General features: G+C 46.6%; 1 protein-coding gene across 6 annotated transcripts in view; it reads left to right on the forward strand.

The window, feature by feature from the left end:
- The window catches only part of bcl9l (bcl9 like), a 147,777-nt gene extending 128,757 nt beyond the window's left edge, over positions 1 to 19,020 (forward strand). For 5 of the 6 annotated variants that reach the window (XM_059956953.1, XM_059956956.1, XM_059956955.1 and 2 more), the window contains 6 exons: positions 367 to 489; positions 1,424 to 1,634; positions 2,467 to 2,566; positions 5,335 to 7,663; positions 15,828 to 16,052; positions 17,459 to 19,020. In XM_059956953.1, coding sequence (XP_059812936.1) covers positions 367 to 489; positions 1,424 to 1,634; positions 2,467 to 2,566; positions 5,335 to 7,663; positions 15,828 to 16,052; positions 17,459 to 18,657 — 4,187 coding nt within the window. In that variant the 3' untranslated portion in view covers positions 18,658 to 19,020. The remainder of the gene's footprint in view (positions 1 to 366; positions 490 to 1,423; positions 1,635 to 2,466; positions 2,567 to 5,334; positions 7,664 to 15,827; positions 16,053 to 17,458) is intronic. The other variant, XM_059956958.1, reaches the window with a different exon arrangement.
- The last annotated feature ends 4,830 nt before the right edge of the window (positions 19,021 to 23,850 follow it).

Here is a 23,850-nt window from a genome sequence, read left to right on the forward strand (position 1 = left end):
CAGCCCAGCACTACATCCTGCAATATCTATGCACCCGAGTAGTACACTCCTCAAATCAGTTTCCCTCTTCCTTCTTCATTCCCAGTTTTCCTCAGTCATGGCTATCAGGAGCTCAAATAGGCAGAGTATTATCCATTACAGAATTGAGTGAGGCACTAAGCTCAAAACAGCCCAGTGGTTCCATGGCTTATTGGTTATGGAAGCTTTGATGTGCCTCCATCTCGATGTCTTTAAGCTTTGAGCAGACAGTTGGGGATCTCTAAGGAAAAGGATTCATTTTGTTCTGTGCATGAGTAAGGTGATCTTGTGATGCAGCCAAACTCCAGCTTGTGATCTTGTACTTATTACTTTGTGCTTCCTTGACAGCAGATGGAGCCCCACGGAGCAAGAGGCGTTGTGTTCTGGAACGCAAGCAGCCATACAGTGGGGATGAGTGGTACTCAGGACCAGACAGTGAGGACGAGGATAAACCTGGAGTGGCTGCCCACAGTAAGTAACACGAGGGTCAGTCTCACAAACCAGCCACTCAGTTCCTTAACACATTTCTAAATCTGGCATCAGTTACTCTCCAATATCTAATTGGATTATCATCCACATTTATCTCCATAATATTTACCTTCCTTTGTCCTTACCTATAAATAATATATTGGTCTCAATTTTTGAAATTTTCAATTGTTTGTCACTCCAAATAGCTTTCTGGGGAGAAAATCATGAATACAAGATTCTACAGATGCTGGAAATCTTGAGCAATGTACACAAAATGCTGGAGGAATTCAGCAAGTCAGGCAGTCTATGGAAGGGAATGAACAGTGGACATTTTGGGCCGAGGCCATTTATCTGGACTGCATTTTCTGTGTGTTGGGGAGAGGATGTTTTCAGTAGCTTTTGTGTGAGGAGTGCTTTTGTTGCAGAAAACCTGAATGGCTTAGCTCTAATCTTAAGGATGCATTCCCTCAGAAGTAGTAGTTTTTGTGCCTTGGGGAGATATTATTCTTATCAGCAGACTTGGGTCACGTCTTTGCTGCTTCATCCCCGTCTGACAGAAGTTTGCTGAACCCTGGTCTGCAGCGCCATCTGGTGGCCACTGGCAAATTTTAAGTAAATCCTAAAGTAAGCTGTGTTATATATACACACCCAACTCTACACCTTGTCTTTCCCTGTTGTCTGATTTCCTATCTCCTCTGCTTACCTTCTGCCTTGTTTTTCCTCAAGCCCCCCGCACCCTGCCCTGCTTTCCCCATTCATCTCTCCTCCCTCCTACTTTCTGTTTCCATCGGCCATTGGGTACCCCCCAGCAGCAATTCTGAGAGGCACGGTTGCAATGAGTGTCCACAGGGTGGGGAGAATGCCACAGACCTTGTGGGAGGGAGCACCTGGGAAGAATGCCAAACTCCGAATTGACTCTGTTGTTTCTTTTGTGCAGATTGTACTGTGGTGGAGTCTGCCCTCTCGGGGGCTGTTCAACCTTCTCCCAGTTCAAACCCCCTCCCGACAGTCAGCGACAGTGCCCCTTCCAACGTTCCTCACAACCCAGCGGGTGGGCCCTGCCTGCGATCGGACAGTGGCAACCCCAGGAACCCCAGCAAACCACCTTCGCAATTTGTTTACGTCTTCACGACTAACCTGGCCAACATGTGAGTGTGTGAAATGGGTGTGACAAAATGTGGCAAAGCCCTGGGAGGTCAAGCAGAGCCTATTGAGCTGAGTCTGAGGTCGATAGCAATGAAATTGCTCAACTCTCCTTGTACACAACTCCAGAAGCTAGGGAGAGGAGAAACAGAGAAAGAATTTGAATTAGGCTTAATATAATTTTTTAAACTATAAATTATGATAAGCATATATCAAAAATTAAGTGCAAAAAGAGATGGGGGAAAGGGCAATGAAATATTAGAGAGAAAGTAAATTGGAATAAATAAGCGTGGATAGTTTTAGAGCAAGTTAACAATCTTAACAGGTTAGTGACGAGCAGGTGTAACCTGAAGTGAGGGGAAAGAAATTGCCTAGGCAACAGAAGACTTGCAGGATATGGGAGAGAGGGTAGAGCGCAGGTATGGTCTACTCGGACAGGTATGAACTGAGAATCCCCTCATCAGAACTGGTTCCAGTGGAGTTGTGTCTCTGACACAATATTCATTCCAAAGATCTGGAAAAATAAGAATGGAGGTGGGGGGCTGGAGGGAGGTGGTAGTAGCATTGGAGTGGAAGGGTCGGTCAAGGGTTGGGGATGGTGCCGGTGGGCAGGAAGGAATCAGCGATGATTTGGAGAGCAGGACTCGGGTGGATGAAGGTGGATTCAGTGAGAGTAGAGAAAGTGGGCCCTGGGAAGGCGGAGTGAGTCACGGCCGCGAAGGTGTGGCCAGTGGAGTTTGGGAAAGAGGAAGGTGATCCCTGAGAGTTGAGAGTGAGGGGGCTGGATGTGGCATTGAAAATCCTGGCTGCTCTTATATCTTCTGTGTCGGATGGCAGGGCTGCGGAAGCTGTAATCCAGGGCCGGTCAGACTCGATTGTTGCCTATCACACGCACAACGTGCCTCGCACGAAACTGGAGCAAGTGTATGATCAGAAGGTAGGTGCCAATGCAGCTTAAAAGTTACATGCCATGCTTCAGGGCTCAACCAGCCCAAGTCATTCAAGTTGCCACTGAGCCTGGCTCAGCAATTTTCCATTTGGGCCTCTGTCCATTTGCACAGATGGTCGAGGGTGAAGGTGGGTTTCATGGATAAGGACTTGGTGGTTTGGGGGGAGCGCTCCATTTTCCTGCTTTAGGTCCATTTTCCCTTCATTCTTCCATCTAACAGAAATCTCAGGCTTTAAGTTCCCACTGGGCCTCGATGTCCCCTGCAAGTGCATGTTCCAGCTTTCTCCTATAGTTACCTCCCGTGTGGATTCAGAATTGTCCTGCCCATAGAAGGCAGAAGGTGGTAGCAGATGGAGTGTATTATGCCTGGAGATCCATGATTAGTGGTGTTCCGCAGGGATCTCTTCTGCTGCTTCTGATTTTTATAATTGACTTAGATGAGGAAATGAAGAGTGTGTTATGAAGTTTTCAAATGATACAAAGTTTGGTGCTGTTCTGGATAATATAGATACTTTTTTGATCCCAAAGGAAATTACAGTGTCACAGTAGGATTACAAGTGCACAGATATACAAATATTAGAAGAGAAGTAGGAAAGAATAAAAAAATAAGTTGCCTCGGTCTAACAAAAGCGGGTCATCACTTCCTTGGCTATAGGTTGGCTCATTATGGAGCCTATTGGCCGAGGGCAAGAATGACCTCATATAGCGTTCTTTGGGGTAGTGCAGTCGTCTTAATCTACTACTAAAAGTGCTCCTCTGTTCAGCCAAGGTGGCATGCAGAGGGTGAGAAACATTGTCCAGAATTGCCAGGATTTTCCGTAGGGTCCTTTGTTCTATCACAGCCTCCAGTGTGTCCAGTTTGACTCCTATAACAGAGCCAATCTTCCTAATCAGTGTATTGAGCCTGTTGGCATCACCCGTGTTGATGCCATTGCCCCAGCACACCACCGCATAGAAAATTGTACTAGCGGTAACAGACAGGTGGAACATATGAAGGAGAGGCCTGCATATTCCAAAGGACCCCAGTCTCCTCAGGAATTAGAGGTGACTCTGGCCCTTCTTGTACACAGCCTCTGTGTTGGTACTCCACTCAAGTCTGTCATCCAGATGGACCTCCATGTATGTGTAGGTCCTCACCACATCCACGTCCTCACCATCAATAGTAACAGGCAGTGCAGGCTTCGCCTTCCTAAAGTCCATCACCAAATCCTTTGTTTTACTAATAATGAGCTGCAGGTGATTCAGCTCGCACCATTTGTCAAAGTCCTCCACCAGGGCCCTGTCTTCATCCTCCCACCCTCCTTCTAAACACCCAACTATTGCTGAGTCCTCAGAGAATTCCACAGATGACATGACCCAGTGTTGTATCTAAAGTACGAGGTACACAGGGTAAACAGGAAGGTAGCCAATAGTAGGGCCCCAGTGCTGCTCATAGTCATGTCTGACACACAGCTACAACATACAGGTTGTTATAGGTTACAATGGGACATTGACAGGATGCAGAGCTGGGCTGAGAGGTGGCAGATGCAGTTCAATCTGGAAAAGTGTGAAGTGATTCACTTTGGAAGGTTGAACTTGAAGTTGGAGTACAGAGTTAATGGCAGGATTTGTAGCAGTGTGGAGAAACAGAGGGATTTTGGGGTCCACGTTCATAGATCCCTCAAAGTTGCCATGCAAGTTGATAGGGTGGTCAGAAGAGTATGGTGGTGCTGCCTGGATCAGAGAACATGTCTTCTGAAGAAAGGTTGAGTGAGCTAGAGCTTTTCCCTTTGGAGTAGGAAGAGGATGAGAGGTTAAGAGGTGATATCAGATGATGAGGCGTAGACAGAGTTCATGGTAAGACAACAGTAATGATCTGGAAGAAGTTGTGTCTTTCCAGAACAAGATGTCAGGAACACAATGTTAAAAATACCAAAACCATGACCTCAACATAAAACAGAACAGTACCACACAGTATAGGTCTGTTCACCTACTCTAAGACCAATCTAACGCAATGGTAGAATTGGAAGATAACAGCATGATGCCAAGACCTTTGGCAAATATCAGTAATGGTAGTGAAAGGGGAGAAGGAACAACTGTGTAGAAAAGAATGAAGCAAAGTGGTGAAAGCGGAGGAGGAGGACAACGACACGGTCAGTCTGAGTGGACACAGCAGACGATGACGTGGAAGCCACCATCACTAATTGTAACTGTAGTTAGGTCTGACAGTGGAGAGAAAACGTTTAGAGATTAGTCAATATCCTAGAAACAGATTGATTCTATTTAGGAAGCAATTTGCAAATGTTTCTAATATGGAGGAGCTTTGTTTCTCTATAGCTGGGGAAGGGGGATTTCTCGGTCACACTTTGTAAAGTGAAAGGTAGCTCCAGGTATCGACACTGCGGCAAATGCACATATATCTTTAAGCTCAATATGGAGAATCAGTGCTCAGCGCATGCAGTGTTGCCCAAGCTGGAGTTTACTGACATTCTGGCAAAAACAAAATCGCTCCTCTGAGAGACTCTGCACATTTTCATGCAAGTGTGGTTGAGTTTGTGAGCCCAACTAAATAGATCTGGAAGAGATAATCTGGTTGTAAATATGGTTCAGCCTTTTCTTTCTTCTCCGGGGTCCCATTGTGCGCAGGATGGTAGTGAATGAAATAGCAAACCATACTGGGTGTCATTATACCCAACGCTGGTGTGTGTGGGTCTGACTGGAAATACAATATGCTGCCAGGGTCATGGAGTAACAGCTTCCCTTCCTCTCACTGACAGGCTTCCCACACCGCCCAGAAAGGAGCCGGACTTCAGGAGCAGCCATCGCGTAACACCCCGCCATCTCGCACGCCCCAGCCTCAGTCCCAGCAACAGGGCCAACAGTGCTTACAGACCCCCAGCTCACTGCCTCAGGAGGGAGGAGCTGGACCTGAACCCTTACATTCTGACATGGGTTCCAAACCGATGGAGAGCAATGGCGGAGCAGGAAACCAGCCAGGGAATGCTCACCCCAACATCAGTAACGCAGCCACCAATCCACTACAGGGGGTTCCGGGTGATCCAGCCAGTGGAGGAAATGGGGAGACCAGCAATCCAAATGGGAATGTATCATTGGTGATGAACCTGCACGGCAACACTGAAGGCTTGTCCAAGGAGCAGCTGGAGCACAGGGAGCGTTCCTTGCAGACCCTAAGAGATATCGAGAGGCTCCTGCTACGCAGCAGCGAGAGTGAATTTCCGTTGAAGGGCAACTGCGGCCCCACTGGGCAAGGAGATGGGCAGCAGGCAATGAAGAAGCCAGAAGAACCTTTACAGTCCATGATTTCCCAAGGACAGACTTTGGGTGCGGTTGAAGGGCCAAATATGGAGCAAGAGGCAATGCACCACCAGGAGGTGATGCAACATGACCCCATGGGACAGCAGGTCAGCATGATGATGAATCCGGTCAACCAAGAGAATCTGACTCCAGAGCAAGTGGCCTGGAGGAAGCTTCAGGAAGACTTCTATGAAGAGAAAAGGAGGAAGCAGGAGCAGGCTGTGGTTCAACAAAGAACAATGCAAGAGATGATGATGCAGCGGCCAATGGGAGGTATGATGGTGCGAGGACCTCCCCCGCCCTACCATAGCAAAGCCGGCGACCAGTGGCCGTCTGGCATGGGCAACCGGTTCACGGGCCCCATGGACGTTCCCGAGTCCATGCAACCCCGAGGAACCACCCCTTTCTCCGGGCCCCGCTTCCCCAATAGCCAGATGCAGAGGGTTAGTGGATATGGAGGAATGCAGAACATACCGATGGAGGCTTTGGGGGCCATGAACCCAATGCAACGGACTGTGCGACCTGGGATGGCCTGGCCAGATGACATGCCGCCGATGGGAGGTGGAGGGAACTTCCCCCAAGGTGGCATTCCGTATCATCCTAGCCAAGGTGATCCCGAGAGGTTCATGAACCCTAGGGCCAGGGATGAGCTACTGAGGCAACAGCTGATGGAAAAGAGATCCATGGGTATGCAGCGCCCACTGAATCTGAACAACACCAACAGCATTGGTGGCATGAACCAGGGAATGGAGATGGAGCGAATGATGCAGGCACAGAGACAGATGGAGCCAGGAGCCATCTCTGGGATGTTCCCTGGCCAGTTGCCTGGAGATAATGTGAGCGGAAATCCAATGGCATTGGATTTTGTTGGATCAAGGGGAATGTTGAGCCCTCCTCTAGGGCAGGCAGGACCCGTGCGTGATATGGACGCGTCGATGGGTCCCGGTAATGTCAATATGAACATGAATGTAAATATGAACATGAACATGAATCTCAATGTCCAGATGACACCTCAGCAGCAGATGATGATGTCACAGAAAATGAGAGCACAGGAAATGATGTCACATCAGGTTTTGACTCCAGAAGAGATGGCGAGAGTCAGGGCACAAAATGGCAGTGGGATGATGGGCGACCCTCAGAAAATGTTGATGCAGTCACAATTTCCTAATCATGGACAACAGGGTTTTCCTGGTGGTCAAGGGCAGTATTCCAATATGTCTCAGGAAGTGAATAACATGGGAAATCCTGGGGAGATGTTTAGTCCTGAACAAGGTCCCATGCCCGTGGGTAGCATGAGCAACACAGCCAGACTAAGCCACATGCAAATGACACCAACTTCAAATCAGTCCAGCAGCCACAGTAATGTGAGTGCAATGCTTCCAGCGTCACAAAGGGGGCTAGGCCGAAGACCCTCTGACCTCACGATCAACATCAATCAAATGAGTTCTCCCAACATGGGTCACCTAAAGTCACCGACCATTAGCCAGGTTCATTCTCCCCTGGTCAGCTCTCCGTCTGCCAACCTTAAGTCACCCCAGACGCCATCTCAGCTGCCAAACTTGTCATCGGCTAATGCCTCGGGTCCAATCAAGTCTCCCCAGGTCATGAGCTCATCGCTTCCTGTCCGCTCTCCAGCAAGCTCTCCCAGTCGGTTAAAGTCACCATCAATGTCTGTTGCCTCACCTGGATGGACCTCATCGCCCAAGACTACCCTTCCAAGTCCTGTGATAAGCCAGGGCAAGCAGCCAATGAGCATGAACTCTTCTGCCCCATTGGGAAGCATTGAACAAGGTGAGAAAGGGGGTCCGACTTTTGCACTAATCACTCAGTTGCAATCAAATCTCAAAATTTTATTTCTTTTAGCCATGTTTATTTTTTTCCCCATTGGAGTCCCCCAACCCACTTCAGACACCAGAATCAAATTTACCATCACTGACGTATGTTGTGAAATTTGTTGTTTTGTGGCAGCGGTACAGTGCAAGACATAAAAATTACTGTAAATTACACGAAGAATATATTTTAAAAAGTGTGAAAAGAGAGCAAAATAGTGAGGTAGTGTTCATTGTTCAGAAATCTGATGGCAAAGGGGAAGAAGCTGTTGATCTTCAGGCTCCTGATGGTATTAATGAGAAGAGGGCACGCCCTGGAAGGTGAAGGACCTTAGTGGTGGATGATGCTGCCTTGAGCCATCACCCTTTGAAGGTGTCCTTGATGGTGGGGAGGCTAGCCTTACGACCCTCTGCAGCTTTTTCCAATCCTGTGCAGTGGCCCCGCCATACCAGATGGTGACACGACTAGTTAGAATGCTCTTCACAGTGCATCTGTAGTGATTTGCTCGAGTAGCAGAGAAATGCAGCAAGTAGAGCTCCGGTGACCCAAGTTTGTCCCTGTTCTCCAGTGCTGCACATTCACCTTGCTGATTACATGGATTCCCTCTGAATGCTCCAGTTTCCTCCAAAGGCAGGTGGTTTGACAGGTTAACCTATATTCTGTTTGTGTCTTTTGGTTTTTATTTCGGTGTGTTTGTTTTGGGTGGTGAGGTGGAGATGCGTCTCTGCCAAAGGAGGTGTTAGACGCTCCTTCCCTCCACCGGCCAGCAGGTCACCCTTGGACAAGGTGTCGCACCTGCTTAGCCCCCGATCAGGGTCACATGAAGCCATGGGAGCAGGTGGTGGACGGTCGTATGAGCAGCTGGTGCAGATCACAAGTCCTGTTTATGCGACCACTGACACCAGGCAGACAATCTCTGAAGGGTATTAATGATGGCTGGGGTCACCCTTCTTGGAAAGAAACTGCCCAGAAGAAGGCAATAGCAAACCACTTCTGTAGAAAAAATTGCCAAGAACAATTATGGTTATGGAAAGACCATGATCACCCACGTCATACAACACAGCACATAATGCTGATGATGATAATTGTAGAGTTTACAGTGCATTGATAGACTACTCAACTGCTCCTCCCATTTCTCTTAATCTTATCACTAAGTCTTCCACTTCCTCTTCATGTCTGTACCCCTTAACTCCATCTCAGATCCCTATATGTCAGTTACTCATGAATGTGCATTTCTACATTCTCTTTGGTTAAAGAAATTTCTCAATTTATTAATGACCATTTCATGTTCATTGGCCCTAGTTTAAGAAGAAGCCATTTTATTGGTAACTACATTGTTAAATCCATTTTTGAGATATGAGATTGCTGCTTAAACTCTCTCCAATTAAGGGTGAAGATGTGTCACTTAATTAAGACTTCACTGCTTCTGTTACCAGACGATCAGACATTGTTTACACCTCTTCCCACTTGAGGGTGCTATTTGCCATGTCCGTGCTGATGGTTCATTCTGCTGGGGCTCTGCTCCATGAACTTCACCTCAGTACCACAATTACCTGTTCATAATCTTCTGCTTATTCGGTTCTCACATTTATTTTGATTCCTCTGAAGTCAGGACCCGTGTTGTCCATTCCCTCAACTTTACAGAGGTGGGAGTGTTATTTAGTTACTCTTATTCAGAGATGAGAGTAAATAAATAACACGCATTCTGGCCCAATGAGCCCGCGCCACGCAGTTACGCACATGTGACCGATTAACCTACTAGCCTTTATGTCTTTGGAATATGGGAGGAAACTGGAGCACCCAGAGGGAAATCTACGCAGTCACAGGGAGAACGTACAAACTCCTTAGTAATGCAGCGGTAAGCGTAACACTATTATACTGCCAGCGACCAGGGTTCATTTCCACCACTGAGGCAGAGCTGAACGCTGGTTGCTGGCGCTATAATAGCATTATGCTTTCCGCTGCATTACTGTGCCTGGTTTTTGGACAGACAACAGCGTGCCTGGCGGAATCAGTCCCTGGAATTGAGATGGCTGAAGGACAACTCAGCACAGTGCAGCTGGATGGCACGGGTATTGTAAAGTGGCAAGCTAACAGCTAGAGGTACCAACGCCAAAGATAAAAAGAGGGACGAGGTCCTTCAACAAGAGTATATAGAGCTGGTTGAAGATTAATGACTGGATTACATCCAGTGCCCTTTTATTTGAGAGAATAAACAGCAAGAAAGGGTAAATGAATGTGTGTCTAAAGGGATGGAGTAGGAGCTAGCTCTTTAGATTTCTCAATCACTGCAACTATTGATGGGAAGGTGGGACCTGCAGAAGCTGGGCAGGTTGCATCTGAACTAGAACAGGTCCAACATCCTTGAAGGGAACTCTGTGGGGAAGGGTGTAAGTTAATATAACAGAGGAACAGGACACAGCTGATGTACAGTTGGAGAGGAGGTGCAGTTAGATACGCATTGAATCGAAGGCTTGTGAGTCCAATGGCAGTCGTTCAAAAGTTACTGTTAAAAATTCAGAGTGACAGGATGTATCTACACTTGGAAAGGCAGGGATTAATCAAAGATGAGGCTCATTAGGGGTGATCCCATCAGACAAATTTGATTAAATTTTCAGTGGGAACAAGTTATTTTAAATAAAGTCTACTTTAGCTTTAGTAAGGCATTTGACAAGGACTCACATTGGAAGCTGGTTAAAAAGACTAGAGTCTAATTGGAAAATTGGATCCAAAATTGGTTTGATAATTGGAGCCAAAGTGAGGTGATAGAGGCTTGTTTTTGACATTGGGATCCTGTGACCAGTCACGTGCCACAGGTATCGGTGCCAGAACCCATTCTGTTTGTTATGTGTCATGGTGCGTGCTCACAGGACTGGACCCCAAGTGCGGAGGAACGGCAGACTCTCTGTCACGACGGTCGCTGACACCGACTCAACCCAGGTGCGGAGGATGGCAGGCTCTGTCATGGTAAGCACTGGCAACGACTTTCCCCGGAAAACCTGGGGCAGACCTGATGCTCTCGAGATTGTGCTGGAAAAACCTGAGGGAGACCTGATACACTCAAGACAGGGCTGGAAAGACGAGGAACAGTGTGCATACAGCTCGGGAACTTTGCATTGCGTACAGCTTTTAATTTTGCATTGCATATAGCTCAGGAACTTTGCATTGGGAAGAGCTCGAAAACAGTGCGCATACAGTTTGGAAACTTTGCATTCCGTACAGATCGGGAATTTTGCACATATAGTTCAGGAATTTTGCATTGTGTACAGATCAGGAATTTGGCGCATATATTTTAAAAAATTTGCATTGCAAACAGCTCGGGAACAATGCGCATACAGCTTGGGAACTTTGTGTACAGATCAGGAACTTTGCACATATAGTTAAGGAATTTTGCATTGTGAACAGCTTGGGAACTTTGCATTGCAAACACCTCAGAAACAGTGCGCATACAGCCTGGGAACTTTGAATTGTGTACAGCTCGGGGACAGTGTGCATACAGTCAGAAACTTTGCATTGCTTTCAGCTTGGGAACAGTGCACATACAGCTCGGAAACTGCATTAAATACAGATTGAGAACAGTGTGCATACAGCTCAGGAACTTTGCATTGTGTAGAGATCAGGAAGTTTGCTTCATGCACAACTTAGGAACTTTGCATTGGGAACAGTGTGCATACAGCTCGGAAACTGCATTACGTACAGATCGGGAACATTGGGCTTAAATCTCGAGAACTGCATTACGTACAGATCGGGAACATTGCGCATAAATCTCGAGAACTGCATTACGTACAGATCGGGAACATTGCGCATAAATCTCGAGAACTGCATTACGTACAGATCGGGAACATTGCACATAAATCTTGAGAACTGCATTACATACAGCTTGGAAACTGCATTACGTAGAGATCAGGAACATTGCGCATAAATCTCGAGAACTGCATTACGTAGAGATCAGGAACATTGCGCATAAATCTCGAGAACTGCATTACATACTGCTCAAACTTTGCATTGCTAACAGCTTGGGAACAGTGCACATATAGCTCGGAAACTTTGCATTTCAAATAGCTTGGGAACAGTGCGCTACAGCTCAGAAACTGCATTGCAAACAGCTTGAGAACAGTGTGCATGCAGCTTGGGAACAGTGCAAATATAGCTCGGGAACTTTGCATTGTGAACAACTCAGGAACAGAGTGCATACAGATCTGAAACGTTGCATTGCGAACAGCTCGGGAACAGAGCGCGTACAGATCAGAAACTTTGCATTGCGAACAGCTCGGGAACAGAGCGCATACTGATCAGAAACTTTGCATTGCAAACAGCTCGGGAACAGAGCGCGTACAGATCAGAAACTTTGCATTGCGAACAGCTCGGGAACAGAGCGCATACTGATCAGAAACTTTGCATTGCGAACAGCTCGGGAACAGAGCGCATACTGATCAGAAACTTTGTATTGCAAACAGCTCGGGAACAGAGCGCGTACAGATCAGAAACTTTGCATTGCAAACAGCTCGGGAACAGAGCGCGTACAGATCAGAAACTTTGCATTGCGAACAGCTCGGGAACAGAGCGCATACTGATCAGAAACTTTACATTGTGAACAGGTAGGGAACAATGCGCCTGCAGCTTGGGAAGTTGCATTGTGTACAGCTTGGAAACTTTGCATACAGTCGGGAACTTTGCATCGCGAACAGCCCTTGCTTTATGTGCAACTTGGGAACAGTGCGCATACTGCTCAGAAACTGCATTGCAAACAGCTAGGGAACAGTACACTGTGTACAGCTTGAGAACAATGCGCATACGGCGCAGGAACAGTGCATATATAGCTCAGAAACTTCACATTGCCAACAGCTCGGGGACAATGCGCATACGGCACAGGAATTTTGCATTGTGAACAGCTTGGGAACAGTGCGCATACTGCGCAGAAACTTTGCATTGCGTACAGCTCGGGAACAGCAGACTGTGTCACGGTGATCACTGGCACCAACTCAACCCAGGAGCAGAAGAACAGCTCCCTGTGAAGAGACAGAAACAAGAGGTTAGACGTAGGAATGCCGAAAGAACACTGAAGGCATGACCAAGCAACACCTCAAGACAAATCATTCTCCCAAACACACGGTAGGACTCTGCTAACAGAGCAAAACAAAAATACCCTTTAAATAATCATAGAATCCGTGAAATATGTGCTGGTCACAATTAACTTGAACAAGATTAAACCAAAAGCACAAGGGCTTAATGGCTTTAACAATTGGTCAGTACAGGTGCTCACCTCACACTAATCAGGATCACAAACTGGACACCCATGTGACCAATTAACCTACTTCTGGTTCGGCACCTTTCACTGCTCTGCTCATCTGACCAACTGATAGAATCACCTTGTAACCCAAAAATACCTCACTAATACATATCCTACATATAAAACATATTAATATGTTTTTAGATGACACAGAACTTGGTGTGATGGTGTTGGTATTAGTGAGGTAGTTTTGGGTTCATGATCCTGATTAGTGTGAGGTGACACCGTTGGTCGGATATAAAGAGGGCCAAAGAAATACCAAGGAACAGAAAGACCTTGTGTACAAGTCCAAAAATTCTGAAGGAGGCAGCGCAGGTTAAGAAGGAACAAGAGACACTTGGCTTCATAGAATATAAGAGCAGGAAGTTTTTGATACATTGCTTAGAATGTCGTCGGAGTACTGTGCAGTTCTGGAAGGGTTAGATTGCTCTGGAGAATTGCAGTGGAAATTCACCAGGAATTTGCTGGGGTGGAGTGTTTGAGTTGTAAGAAGAGACTACATAAGCTGTGTCTGTTTTCCTTGGAAAAGAGAAAGCTGAATAGAACCTGACTGAAATTTACAATGAGGAGGGAAAACAGGGTAGATAGTAAGAAACATCCCCACAGGAGAGGTATCTTAACGTAGAGGCCATAAGTTTATGTTTGAGGGTAGAGTGTGGTGGAAATGCAGAATACATTGTCCGAGTGTATGGTGAAGACAGGTACCCTCACAGCATTGTGGACCATGAGGCAGAGGGTTATTGGTTAGTGTGGACATGGTTTCTCTCCTGTTTGATTGAAACAGCTGCTTTGTGCTCTCTCTGATGGATCAGGATCGAGTAATGACACCTGAACTGACTGGGCCTCTCCACCAACCCCAGAAGTTGGAGATCAGTTTTACTTATTCATTTTCAGGATCTCAGTCTTCTGTGTAACAGTTAGTACACTTGTGAAGGTGGCAGTGAGCTCAAAGGTTCATTTATAATCAAAGCATGTATCCCTATACAACTCTGAAATTTGTCTTCTCCAGATAGCCGTGGAACAAAGAAAGGACATGAAAGTCGTTCTGAGAGAAACATCAACCACATACACACACCCCCCCCCCCAAGAAACAACTCCTCCCCTGCACAAAAGAGGCTAACAGAACATCAACCCTCGCACCCCCTCCCCTTGCACAACAAAACAGAAAAGGAACAGGCGATTTAAAATATAAAAACTAAGTCTGGAAAAAGTCCGCAGTCCAAAACCACAATAGTCCAATCCATAAACGCAGAACCACGACACTATCCTACAGTGTCACCAAGTTCATCAAAAGAGAGGGACACCTCACGAGCACAGAGGCCTACCACAGCAAGCCATCCAGCTATAGGCCACTCACAGACTCTTTCTCAGCAGTGATCAAAAGGAAGGAGCTGCCTTTTTGAAAGCTGTAGTCCTTTTGTAGAATGAGTGTTCAGGATGATTGATAGTTGCCAGTCAAGTGGTCTGCTTTGTCCTGGCTCATTGGCTCGTGCAACACTCCATCAGGGAACTGAAGAGCATTCCGTCACCTGCTGACAAAATTTTTAGATGGTAGAAAGGTCTTTGGATGTCAGGAGATGAGTTACACTCCACAGGATACCCAGCCTTGGGCAAATGCTGCCTAGAGGTCATGGGCAATCATTGCCCCTCAAATTTGGCTCCTTGATTCAAGCTTGTGTCTGGAGGTCTGGAACCAAGTGGTCCTATGCAAACCCAAACTGAGCATTGGTGAGTAGGTGTTACTTGACAACAGTACAACAACAGTTTCCATCCCTTTGCTGGGCACTGCGAGTTGAACTGCACTGCCCTTTACCCACAATATCCCTTACCATCTGCACGCCTTTTCTCCAACCCAAAAAGCACCTTTAATACAATTGAGATAATTTATTTCAGATTAACATCAAATGCAGATGCTGTGACCTCAAAAAGAATTTAGATGCGAGGTGTGAACTTCATTGGTATAGATTCTCGGCTATGTAATTTCACTGATCTGAGGATGGGTGGGGTATTTTGTTTCATGAAGTACTCGGGTTCAGAGCTTTTCAATTCTCACTTCTTCCAATAAACTTGCAGACTGAAATAATAAATAATGAAGCCCTGGTTCCAAGGAGAGGCTGTTTCCTATAAGAAAACCTCAGTGGGAGATGGGGCCCATGAAACTGTACCTTTGTCAGTGGTGGTAGAAATGCACCCTGTGTGAGTCAGTGTACCAATTCACATTAATTCCTGTACCACGTTCAGAGGGAGTCCCAAGGAAACTACTCCAGTCAGCCCCTGGAAACTGAACCCATGTGAAAATCAGTGCTTATGAGACTGTACTGCAGAGAGTTAGCTCCAGTGAAGCTGAGCATGTGTTCCTTTGAAACTGTAACTGCAAAATTCTCTCCATGTAAACTGAGAGACAATCTCATGAGAAGGCAGTGATGCTGTGTTCCAGTGAGTGTGTCAGACAGTTTCCCAGTGAGAGTCACATGTCAACTGTCAGTCCACATAGAGGTATAACCCTGGAGATTGCCCATGAAATTCTGCCTCAATGCAGAAATGAATCCCAGTCTTATTACATGCCTGAGTGACTTCCCACTATGACGTTCAGTGCCCGTGGGACTGTACCCCGTGATAGTCGGTGTCCATGAGAATGTACTCTAGTAATTTCCTATGTAATTCTTTCAGTGTCAGGTAAAGAAAGATGTTTCCTCCTGGATCTTTGGTTTCTCACTTTCAGAAAGTGCTCCTGTTCAGTCTCGTTTCTGTGGGATCTCTCATTGAATAGTACAACAAGCTCAGTCAGATTGGAACATTACTGAGATGTTTTCGACTTCTCTTCACACCAAACAGGTCCTATTGTCTCCGCCTCTCGCTCTGGCCCTGGCTTGCCTTATAACTCACCGGATTCAACACCTTCCCAGAATCCCCTCTCACTCATGATGTCACAGATGTCCAAGTATGCCATGCCAAGCTCCACCCCGCTTTACCATGACGCGATTAAGACCATTGCCACCTCTGATGACGAGCTGGCCCCAGAGCGATCAATGTCGATGATGCAGCCCACCAGCGTCTCTGGTAAGTAAGCCCACAGGAGAGAGAACCTGTATATGCTTCAGAAACATGTCTTGTCCAGTAAAATACTTCCTAATGTTGACATAAAAAATGTACCAGCCAATTGGGACATAAACAGGATCTTGATATATAGACCTGAGAAAGCAACACACACATAATGCTGGAGGAACTCAGCAGGTCAGGCAGCATCTATGGAAATGAATAAACAGTTGATGTTTCGGGCTGAGACCCTTCTTCAGGACTGGAAAGGAAAGAATGATGCCAGAATAAAAAAAAGATGCGGGGAAGGAGGCCAGCTGGAAGGTGATAGGTGTGAAGCCAGGTGGGTGGGAAAGATAAAGGGCTGGAGAAGAAGGAATTTGATAGGAGCGGAGAGTGGACCATGGGAGGAGGGGACCCACAGGGAATTAATAGGCAGGTGAGAAGAGATAAAAGGTCAGAGTGGGGAATAGAGGAAGGGGGAGGAATTTATTTACCAGAAGGAGAAATCAATATTCATGCCTTCAAGTTGGAGGTTACCCAAATGGAATATAAGGTGTTGCTCCTCCACCCAGAGTTATACAATATATAACTAAATAATTGACTAAACTCTTCTCGGGCTTCCAGCCGGGTACAGATAGCAATTATAACCAACGTTTCGATGACAAACTCTGTCATCTTCATCAGGGATAATGGCTGGGCATGTCTAGTCCGGTGGTATTTATACCCCCGTCATCTGCCCCTCCTGATTGGTTAGTCCTCATCCAATCAGGTATCCACTGTCCATCTTGATTACAATCAAATTCCAGTTCTTAGAGCTAGACCTTCATCTTTGTTGAAATTCTTTTTCTCTAGTTTTATTTCAATGGCTTTCATCGGAATTAGATTGTAAACAAGGTGGGACAACGGAAACCAGATTGGATGAGAACTAACCAATCAGGAGGGACAGAAGAAGGGGTATAAATACCTCCAGACTAGACATGCTTAGGCAGATGAAGATAGCAGAGCTTACCATCGAAATGTAGGTTAAAATTGATACCTGTACCCAGCTGGAAGCCCAAGAAGTGTTGATTCATCATATACGCTGGGAAAGCACTAGATTCTTTTATAACTAAATAATCTTTCCCAGTGAAGTATGTCCAGGTTTAAATATTGGCCTCAACATCAAAGCAATCTTCCTAACATTACTTTCTTGGTACTTTTAAGTTTGTTTATTCTGCTCCCTTTCTCTAGCTGGCTTTTTACTGTCTGTCTTCCTTTGAAGATACTTCAGAAAGCCTAGCTCGGTTAAGGATCTGGTCACTTGTCCTAATATCTGGCTTGATTTGATTTGCAAATTAGCACAGGGCATTTTTATCTAGTTAGATGGAAGCTAAGTTGCTGGCATGTGGGATGGGATTTTGTTAACACCTTTTTCAATTCCTTTGCAGGAATGACTGGAAGCCAGAATCCACAGCCACATATGGTGTCACAGAGTGTGGTAGGGCCAGGGTCTGCCAACAGCCCCTTGGCGATGAACATGGTGGGGCAGCCATTGTCCCATGAACCGCCAGCCCCCATGATGCCATCTCCTGGCATGATGGGACCCAACATCCCCATGCACGAGGGGCACGGCCCTGGGATGACTGTACAAAGCCCCATGATGGTGCACCCACCCCAGGACTCGCTGGGGCAAGCCTGTGGCTCGATAACCGGCAGTGGTTCCCAGATGCTACCTCAGAACCCCATGGTCCTCCAGCGAATGCAGCATCAGCCCCACAACACTCTGCAGTCCCCAGGTTCCGGGATGCAACAGGGCTACCCCCCAGGGATGGCCATGCCCCATGAGGAAGGTGTCCCGCCCCACGGGGTCCCTGCTGGACCGGCCCCTGCTCAGCCACAGCAGCAGCAGCCCCCGCCTCCCCCCCCTCCACCTCCACACTTGATGACCAAGAACGTGTCGAGCCGAACTGGGGGCGAAGGCTACCAGCTGTCGGGAGTGGCTTCAGTCCTCAATGACCCTGAGCTCCAGGATGTTATCCGCCCCTCAGCAAGTGGGATTCCAGAGTTCAACCTGTCGCGCATCATTCCTTCCGAGAGGCCCAGCAGCACGCTGCAGTATTTCCCCAAAGGAGAATCCCAGGCATCAAAGGCCCCATCTTCCAACCCTCACCTCATGAACCTTCAGAGCATGATGTTGGAGCAGGGCCCCGCAAGCAGACCCAACCTTCCGGGACAACAGCAGCAGCCGCCGCCACCGCAGCAACAGCAACAGCAGGTGGTGCAGAGGGGCCTGAGCATGCACATTTTCCATCCGGGGCAGGTGCCAGGGCCCATGATGGCAAGGACAGGCATGCCAGGCCAGCACAGTGTCATGAGCAACAGTCTGCACCAGGTTCTTATGTCTCCACAGCAGAGCCTGATGGCCCAACAGAACATGATGCTACAAACCAAGCAGAGGAGCCTCTCGCTTTCGGGGGAGATGTACGGACAGGGCGGTCACATGCTTCCTCCGCAGGTGGGCATGCTGGGAACGCCGCCCCACCAAAGTATGATGTTCCCTCAGCAGTTGAGACAGAGGAGCATGTCCTTAGATGCACCCATCACCTTTGTCCCGGGACCAGGGAACACTGCCAACATGCCCTTCTAGCTCCTCTCATCGACTTTTCGTACAACTAGGATTTATGCAAGTCATGAAGCGACAGTGATGGGAAAATAAAAATAATTTTATTACGAAAAGTGAGGCCCGGAACTGAGGAGACAAAGAGTTTATACCAAGACGGGGCTGGAAGGTGGGGTGGGTGGTGGGGTTGGAAGTGTGGGAGTCAAAGATTATTTTTTAACAGAGTGAGCTCAGCTGAAAGACTTCCAGACATTTGCGTTTTCGATTTTAATTTTTTAAAAAAATTTTCTCTCTCTTTCCCTTTTCCCTCTCTGCCCCCAACCCCTCGCGCGCTCTCTACTCCCCTCTACCCCTTCCCCTTTGTGCGCTCTATTCCCCAGCCCCCCTCGCTCTCTCTACCCCAGCCCCCCCTCGCGCTCGCTCTCTGCTCCCCAGCCCCCACTGTGCTCTCTGCTCCCCATCCCCCCTTGCGCGCTCTCTACCCCAGCCCCCCTCGCTCTCTCTACTCCCTACCCCACCCTCTCTCTCCCCTCCATCTCTTCACACACACACACTCTCTCTCTCTCTCTCTCTCTCTCTCTCCCTCTCTCTCTCTCTCTCTCTCTCTCTGTCTCTGTCTCTGTCTCTCTCTCTCTTCCCCCCCCCACCCATCCCCCTCTGTCTCTCTCTCTCTCTGTCTCTGTCTCTGTCTCTCTCTCTCTTCCCCCCCCCACCCATCCCCCTCTGTCTCTCTTTCTCTCTCGTTTGGTTTCCTCACCCGCTGTTGTGCAAAGGGATTTTATTATTGCTGTAAATATTCTGCCTCGGTATGTGATTTGTTTTTACGGTTCCTGTAACTCTGTGTTTTCGCTAGAGAACCATCCAGAACTGTGACAGGGAAATTCCAGGAAGGACCTCTCTCCCAAAAGAGAAGTTCTCTGCCCATCAGATTTCTCAGGTTTTTGTCCTGAGATACATAAGTAGTGGGGTCAATGTTCTCAGCCCTGCCATTGCCGCCCCCCCCCAACCCCACATGTACACATTCCCCTGGATCCCTGTGCGTTCCATCAGGTGTGGTGGCTTCACTAGGAGCAATGTGCATCCAGTAAGTGGTTGGAGGTGTTTATTGATGAGCACAAAACTCTTAACCCATTTGGAACCTGAAACGTGAACGCAGTGAAAGGACCAAGGCCTCGGAAATAGTGAAGAAAGGACTGGGCTGATTTGGAGGGAAATGTGTGGAACAGGCCCAGCCCTCCCTGAGAGCTGGTCTATCTGAGACTGGGAATGTGCCATTCAATTCAAACATAACTCGGTATGAGAGAAATGGTAGGTGGGGGAGCAGACATTAAAAATGGCCCCAGAACTGAGGAACTGAATAGTGTCTCAATGGGTTTGGTGGTTTGGTTCAGTCAAGATGCAGGATACATCCAGTAGGTACTGAGGTCCAAGAAGAGTGCGTGTGCGTGTGTTAAGTTGGGGGAGGGAATGAGTTGGGAGAAAGTTTACCTGTTGGGTAAGGGTCCAGGGAATGGTTGAAATATGTATGTTGCTTACTGCAGTATCGTTTTGGAGGCCTGTGCGCAGGGTAAATGAGCTGGGTGAAACCTGAGCTCAATCTTGGAAGCTCCAGAGGGGAGTTGGTGAAGATAAATTCCACTCCCTCACCAAAAAAAAACTCAGCATCTGAAGAACCTTGACGCTAAATGATCCAAACAGTCTACAGTTGGGAAAAGCCCGTCGTTCATTGAAGTGTCTTCCCATGATCTCTGAAGGTTATTAATGCTCAGAGTAACCAAGGGGTTGCTGGACTAACAGCTGCTTCCATGACCAGGTCAGGAGGTCCTGAGGAAGTATCATGCCCACTTGCAGACACAGCTGGGTGGGTGGAAAGGAGTGCAAGTGGGCAAAGATCAACACACTGATCAGGGGGTTTACAGGAGAGGTGAATGAAAACGTTGGATACGAACCCAAAACATAGCACAAATCCTGAATGTATCCTGAAATAAAGTAAGATTGACTTATTTTTCGCTGTCACCCAGTAGCCCAGAATTTCCGAACAATTGATTGATCAGAGGGGATTGGGGTTTAGAACTGAATCTCATGCTGCATACCACCCCGGCTCCCAACGGTAACCAAATCCAGTTACGTGGTCCAGCCTACAGCGTCCACCCACCAGGTTTGGTGTTTCAGATCGTTCTTGCAAGGATTTAACAAATTTTGTCCAAGAACATTCTCACAATCTGATGTGTGGTGTGAAAAGAAAGGGTTTACCAGGGTTGGGATTGGGGTGGCGTCTCATGGCAAGTCATTCTCTGGAGATGTGTCCAAGGGAGGGGAGTCTCTCGGAGAGAGGGAGGCTATCGCAAGGAGGATTTTTTCCGGAGAGGGTTTTCTCGGACAGATTTAACTGTCACAGATCTTCATTTGAAACTTTTTTTTTGCACCTTTTGGTCCAGAGGCTGGTTTTGTTTTGTTTATATAATACAGACATTCATAAAATAAATGAAATTATAAAAAATGAACTTGCGAAGAGAAACATTTTTAATCAGCATTGAAAAGTCTGTCTCTGAATGTTTTTGAAATTACTGGAACCAAATGTTCAAATGATTGCAAGGAAACTCCCAAGGATGAGGAGGAAATTCCTGAAAAGCAGTGCAAAAATGATAAAGCATTGAGGTGTTAAATGTTGGTGGAATGTGATCTTTCCAGAATCCAACAAAGGAAACTCGAGGGAAGAATGTACTGTATCACTTGGAAACTATCTTGAGGGGCAAATAGGTGGTGAGGAAATAAATCGTGTATAGGAAATGGAGGTTGGAGCAATGTGTTTCTTTGTACTTCATCCTGTAATGTTCTTTTCCAGGAATCAGGAAATTATAGGAGCCCTCGCCACCTTCATTCTGCCTTTCAGAACCTTCCAGAGTAATCCCATCTTCTCTTCTCTGTTCGTTGGTGCCCTCTTTGGAAAGTCCCTGCCCTCCTGTTTGTGGTAGCCCCACTCACATTCAGCATCATCTTGCTTGTGCAAGGGTGAATTTACTCCTGTCACTTCTGTTGCTGACCCTCACTAATGCAACCTACTCTTTTGTGCTGGGACCCTCCAATGTCTGGATCCAGCGTCACCCATAAGTGCCTGGGTATTCTTTTCCGGTGTATGTCTTAACTAGGTCAAAGCTAACAAATGCAAACAGAGGACCCACATTGCTGAAGGGATGGTTCCACGTATTCACCTGAGCACCACAAGGTTGAGAGTTCCAAGTATAGCATCACTTCACACTTCCTTGGCTAAAAGCCATAAGAGCACTGCTCTATCATGTCATAGGGGAAGTAATTACTGAAGACTTCTGAGCAAAACACTGAGAAATTGTGGCAATATTAACATGGTTTTGTGAAAGAACAGCTACCGGTATATTTAATACATTTATTGGAGTTCTTTAAAGACTATTGTGCTGTGATTAAAAGGGAACTGGTAGATCTTTATATACTAAGATGTCCAAAAAAAAATTAAAGCTTGTGTAGGGGTTTAGCTCATTAACAGGAAGCAGAGTGGGCTTAAGTGGCTCTTTCTCTGGTTGGCACAAGGTGACAAGTGTTGTGCTGGAATCTGAACATCACATAGTTTATATCAGGGGCTTAGATGAAGTCAGCAAAAGTATGGCTGCAATGGGATAAGAATGTGAAGTAGACATGACAAGGCTACGTAAGTGTTTTGGATAGGATAAGTGAGTGGACAAGGACATGGCAAATTGCCCATTTTGGCAGGGAACTTTTAAAAGCAAATTAGCTAATCATTGATAAATTTCAGAGCTCCAAGCGGTAGAGAGATCTGGGTGTTGTAGCATATTACTTGGCATGAGCCAGTGTGCAAATTCTCCTCAAGTAATTGGAGAAATGAGCAGTGTTATGGTTAATGGAAAACCATATCTCCATCACGAGAGAATCTAGAACTCGGGATCACTGTTTAAATTAATGGATCATCCTTTTGGATGGAATGAGGTTCAGACATCCTCAGTTGTTCAGGAGACTTTGGATCGTTCTTCCTCAGAGGATGGTGGATGCAGAGCCATAGTGTCATACAGTAATGAAACAGGCCCTTCAGCCCACCCCATCCATGCTGACCATCAGACTTTGAAATACTGTTAATGCAGACCAAGTTAGATATTTGATAACCAAGGCAGTGAAACACTATTGTGGGTCAATAGGAATGAAGAATTGAAGATGCCATCAGATTGGCTATGTTCCTATTAACTGTTGAGTTGGCTTAAGTGCCCAACTGGCCTGTAGCTGCTAGTTTATACACTTGTGTTTGTCAGAAGTGACATCTCTTATGTAGACTTGTTTGTCTCTAAGGTGAATGAGTTCCAGGGCACAACTGAAAGAAAAGCTTGGAGTTTTCCCTTTTGCTCTGTCAAATACTTATTTTGTAATATCACAAGATGAAGAGTTTGCTGTAGTTGTTTATGGGGCTTGCATGTATAAACTGTTTCCAGTGATGCAATAGTGACGATGCTTCCAAAGTTTTATATTGATGCAGAGCGTAAGCCCTTTGCCAGTGACCAATAAACTGTCGGCACTGGCCAGGGTTCTGTAAATCAGTTTGCCTTGAAATGTGACTAATCGTACGTGGGAGGCTAAAGTAAAATGACACATTTGAAACTGCTGTTCTTTGGAAGTAGATTTACGTAGACATGGGGCTTTTCAGTCAAACAGATCCCTGCTGATGAATATGCCCCATACAAGTCTTCCACCCTTTATCTTGACTGATATCCTTCAATTGCTTCACCATGTATGCTTATCCACCCACTGTGCATTTGTCTGCAGGACCTCCCCGGGTTACAGATGCCTGCGTTATGTACAGGCCATGCATACAAAAGTGGTTAGGAAGCCAGTGGGATGAATTTTCCAGCTGCCACGTGGCTGCAGTCATCATCTGCTGTGTAGGAACTAAGCACACAGCTGCTTTTGCAACTTGTGAATTGTTTTGTGTTATGAACAATTAATGGAACAATCACCCTGTCATAACTTGTACTTTGTTTGACTCAGTTAGCAACTCTCAGGGAAATTGAAAGTGCTGGAAACGCCCACCAGGTTAGACAGCATCTGTTGAAAAATGAAACAGTTAACCTTTCAAATTGATAACCATTGACAAGAACTGGAAAAGTTTGTTAAAAAGTTAGAGTTAAGTTACAGTAAGGGAAGGACAGAGATGGATGAGATGAATCTTTGAAAGTGTGAGGC

This window comes from Hypanus sabinus, chromosome X2 (genome assembly GCF_030144855.1).
Source record: "Hypanus sabinus isolate sHypSab1 chromosome X2, sHypSab1.hap1, whole genome shotgun sequence".
Taxonomy (NCBI): Eukaryota; Metazoa; Chordata; class Chondrichthyes; order Myliobatiformes; family Dasyatidae; genus Hypanus; species Hypanus sabinus.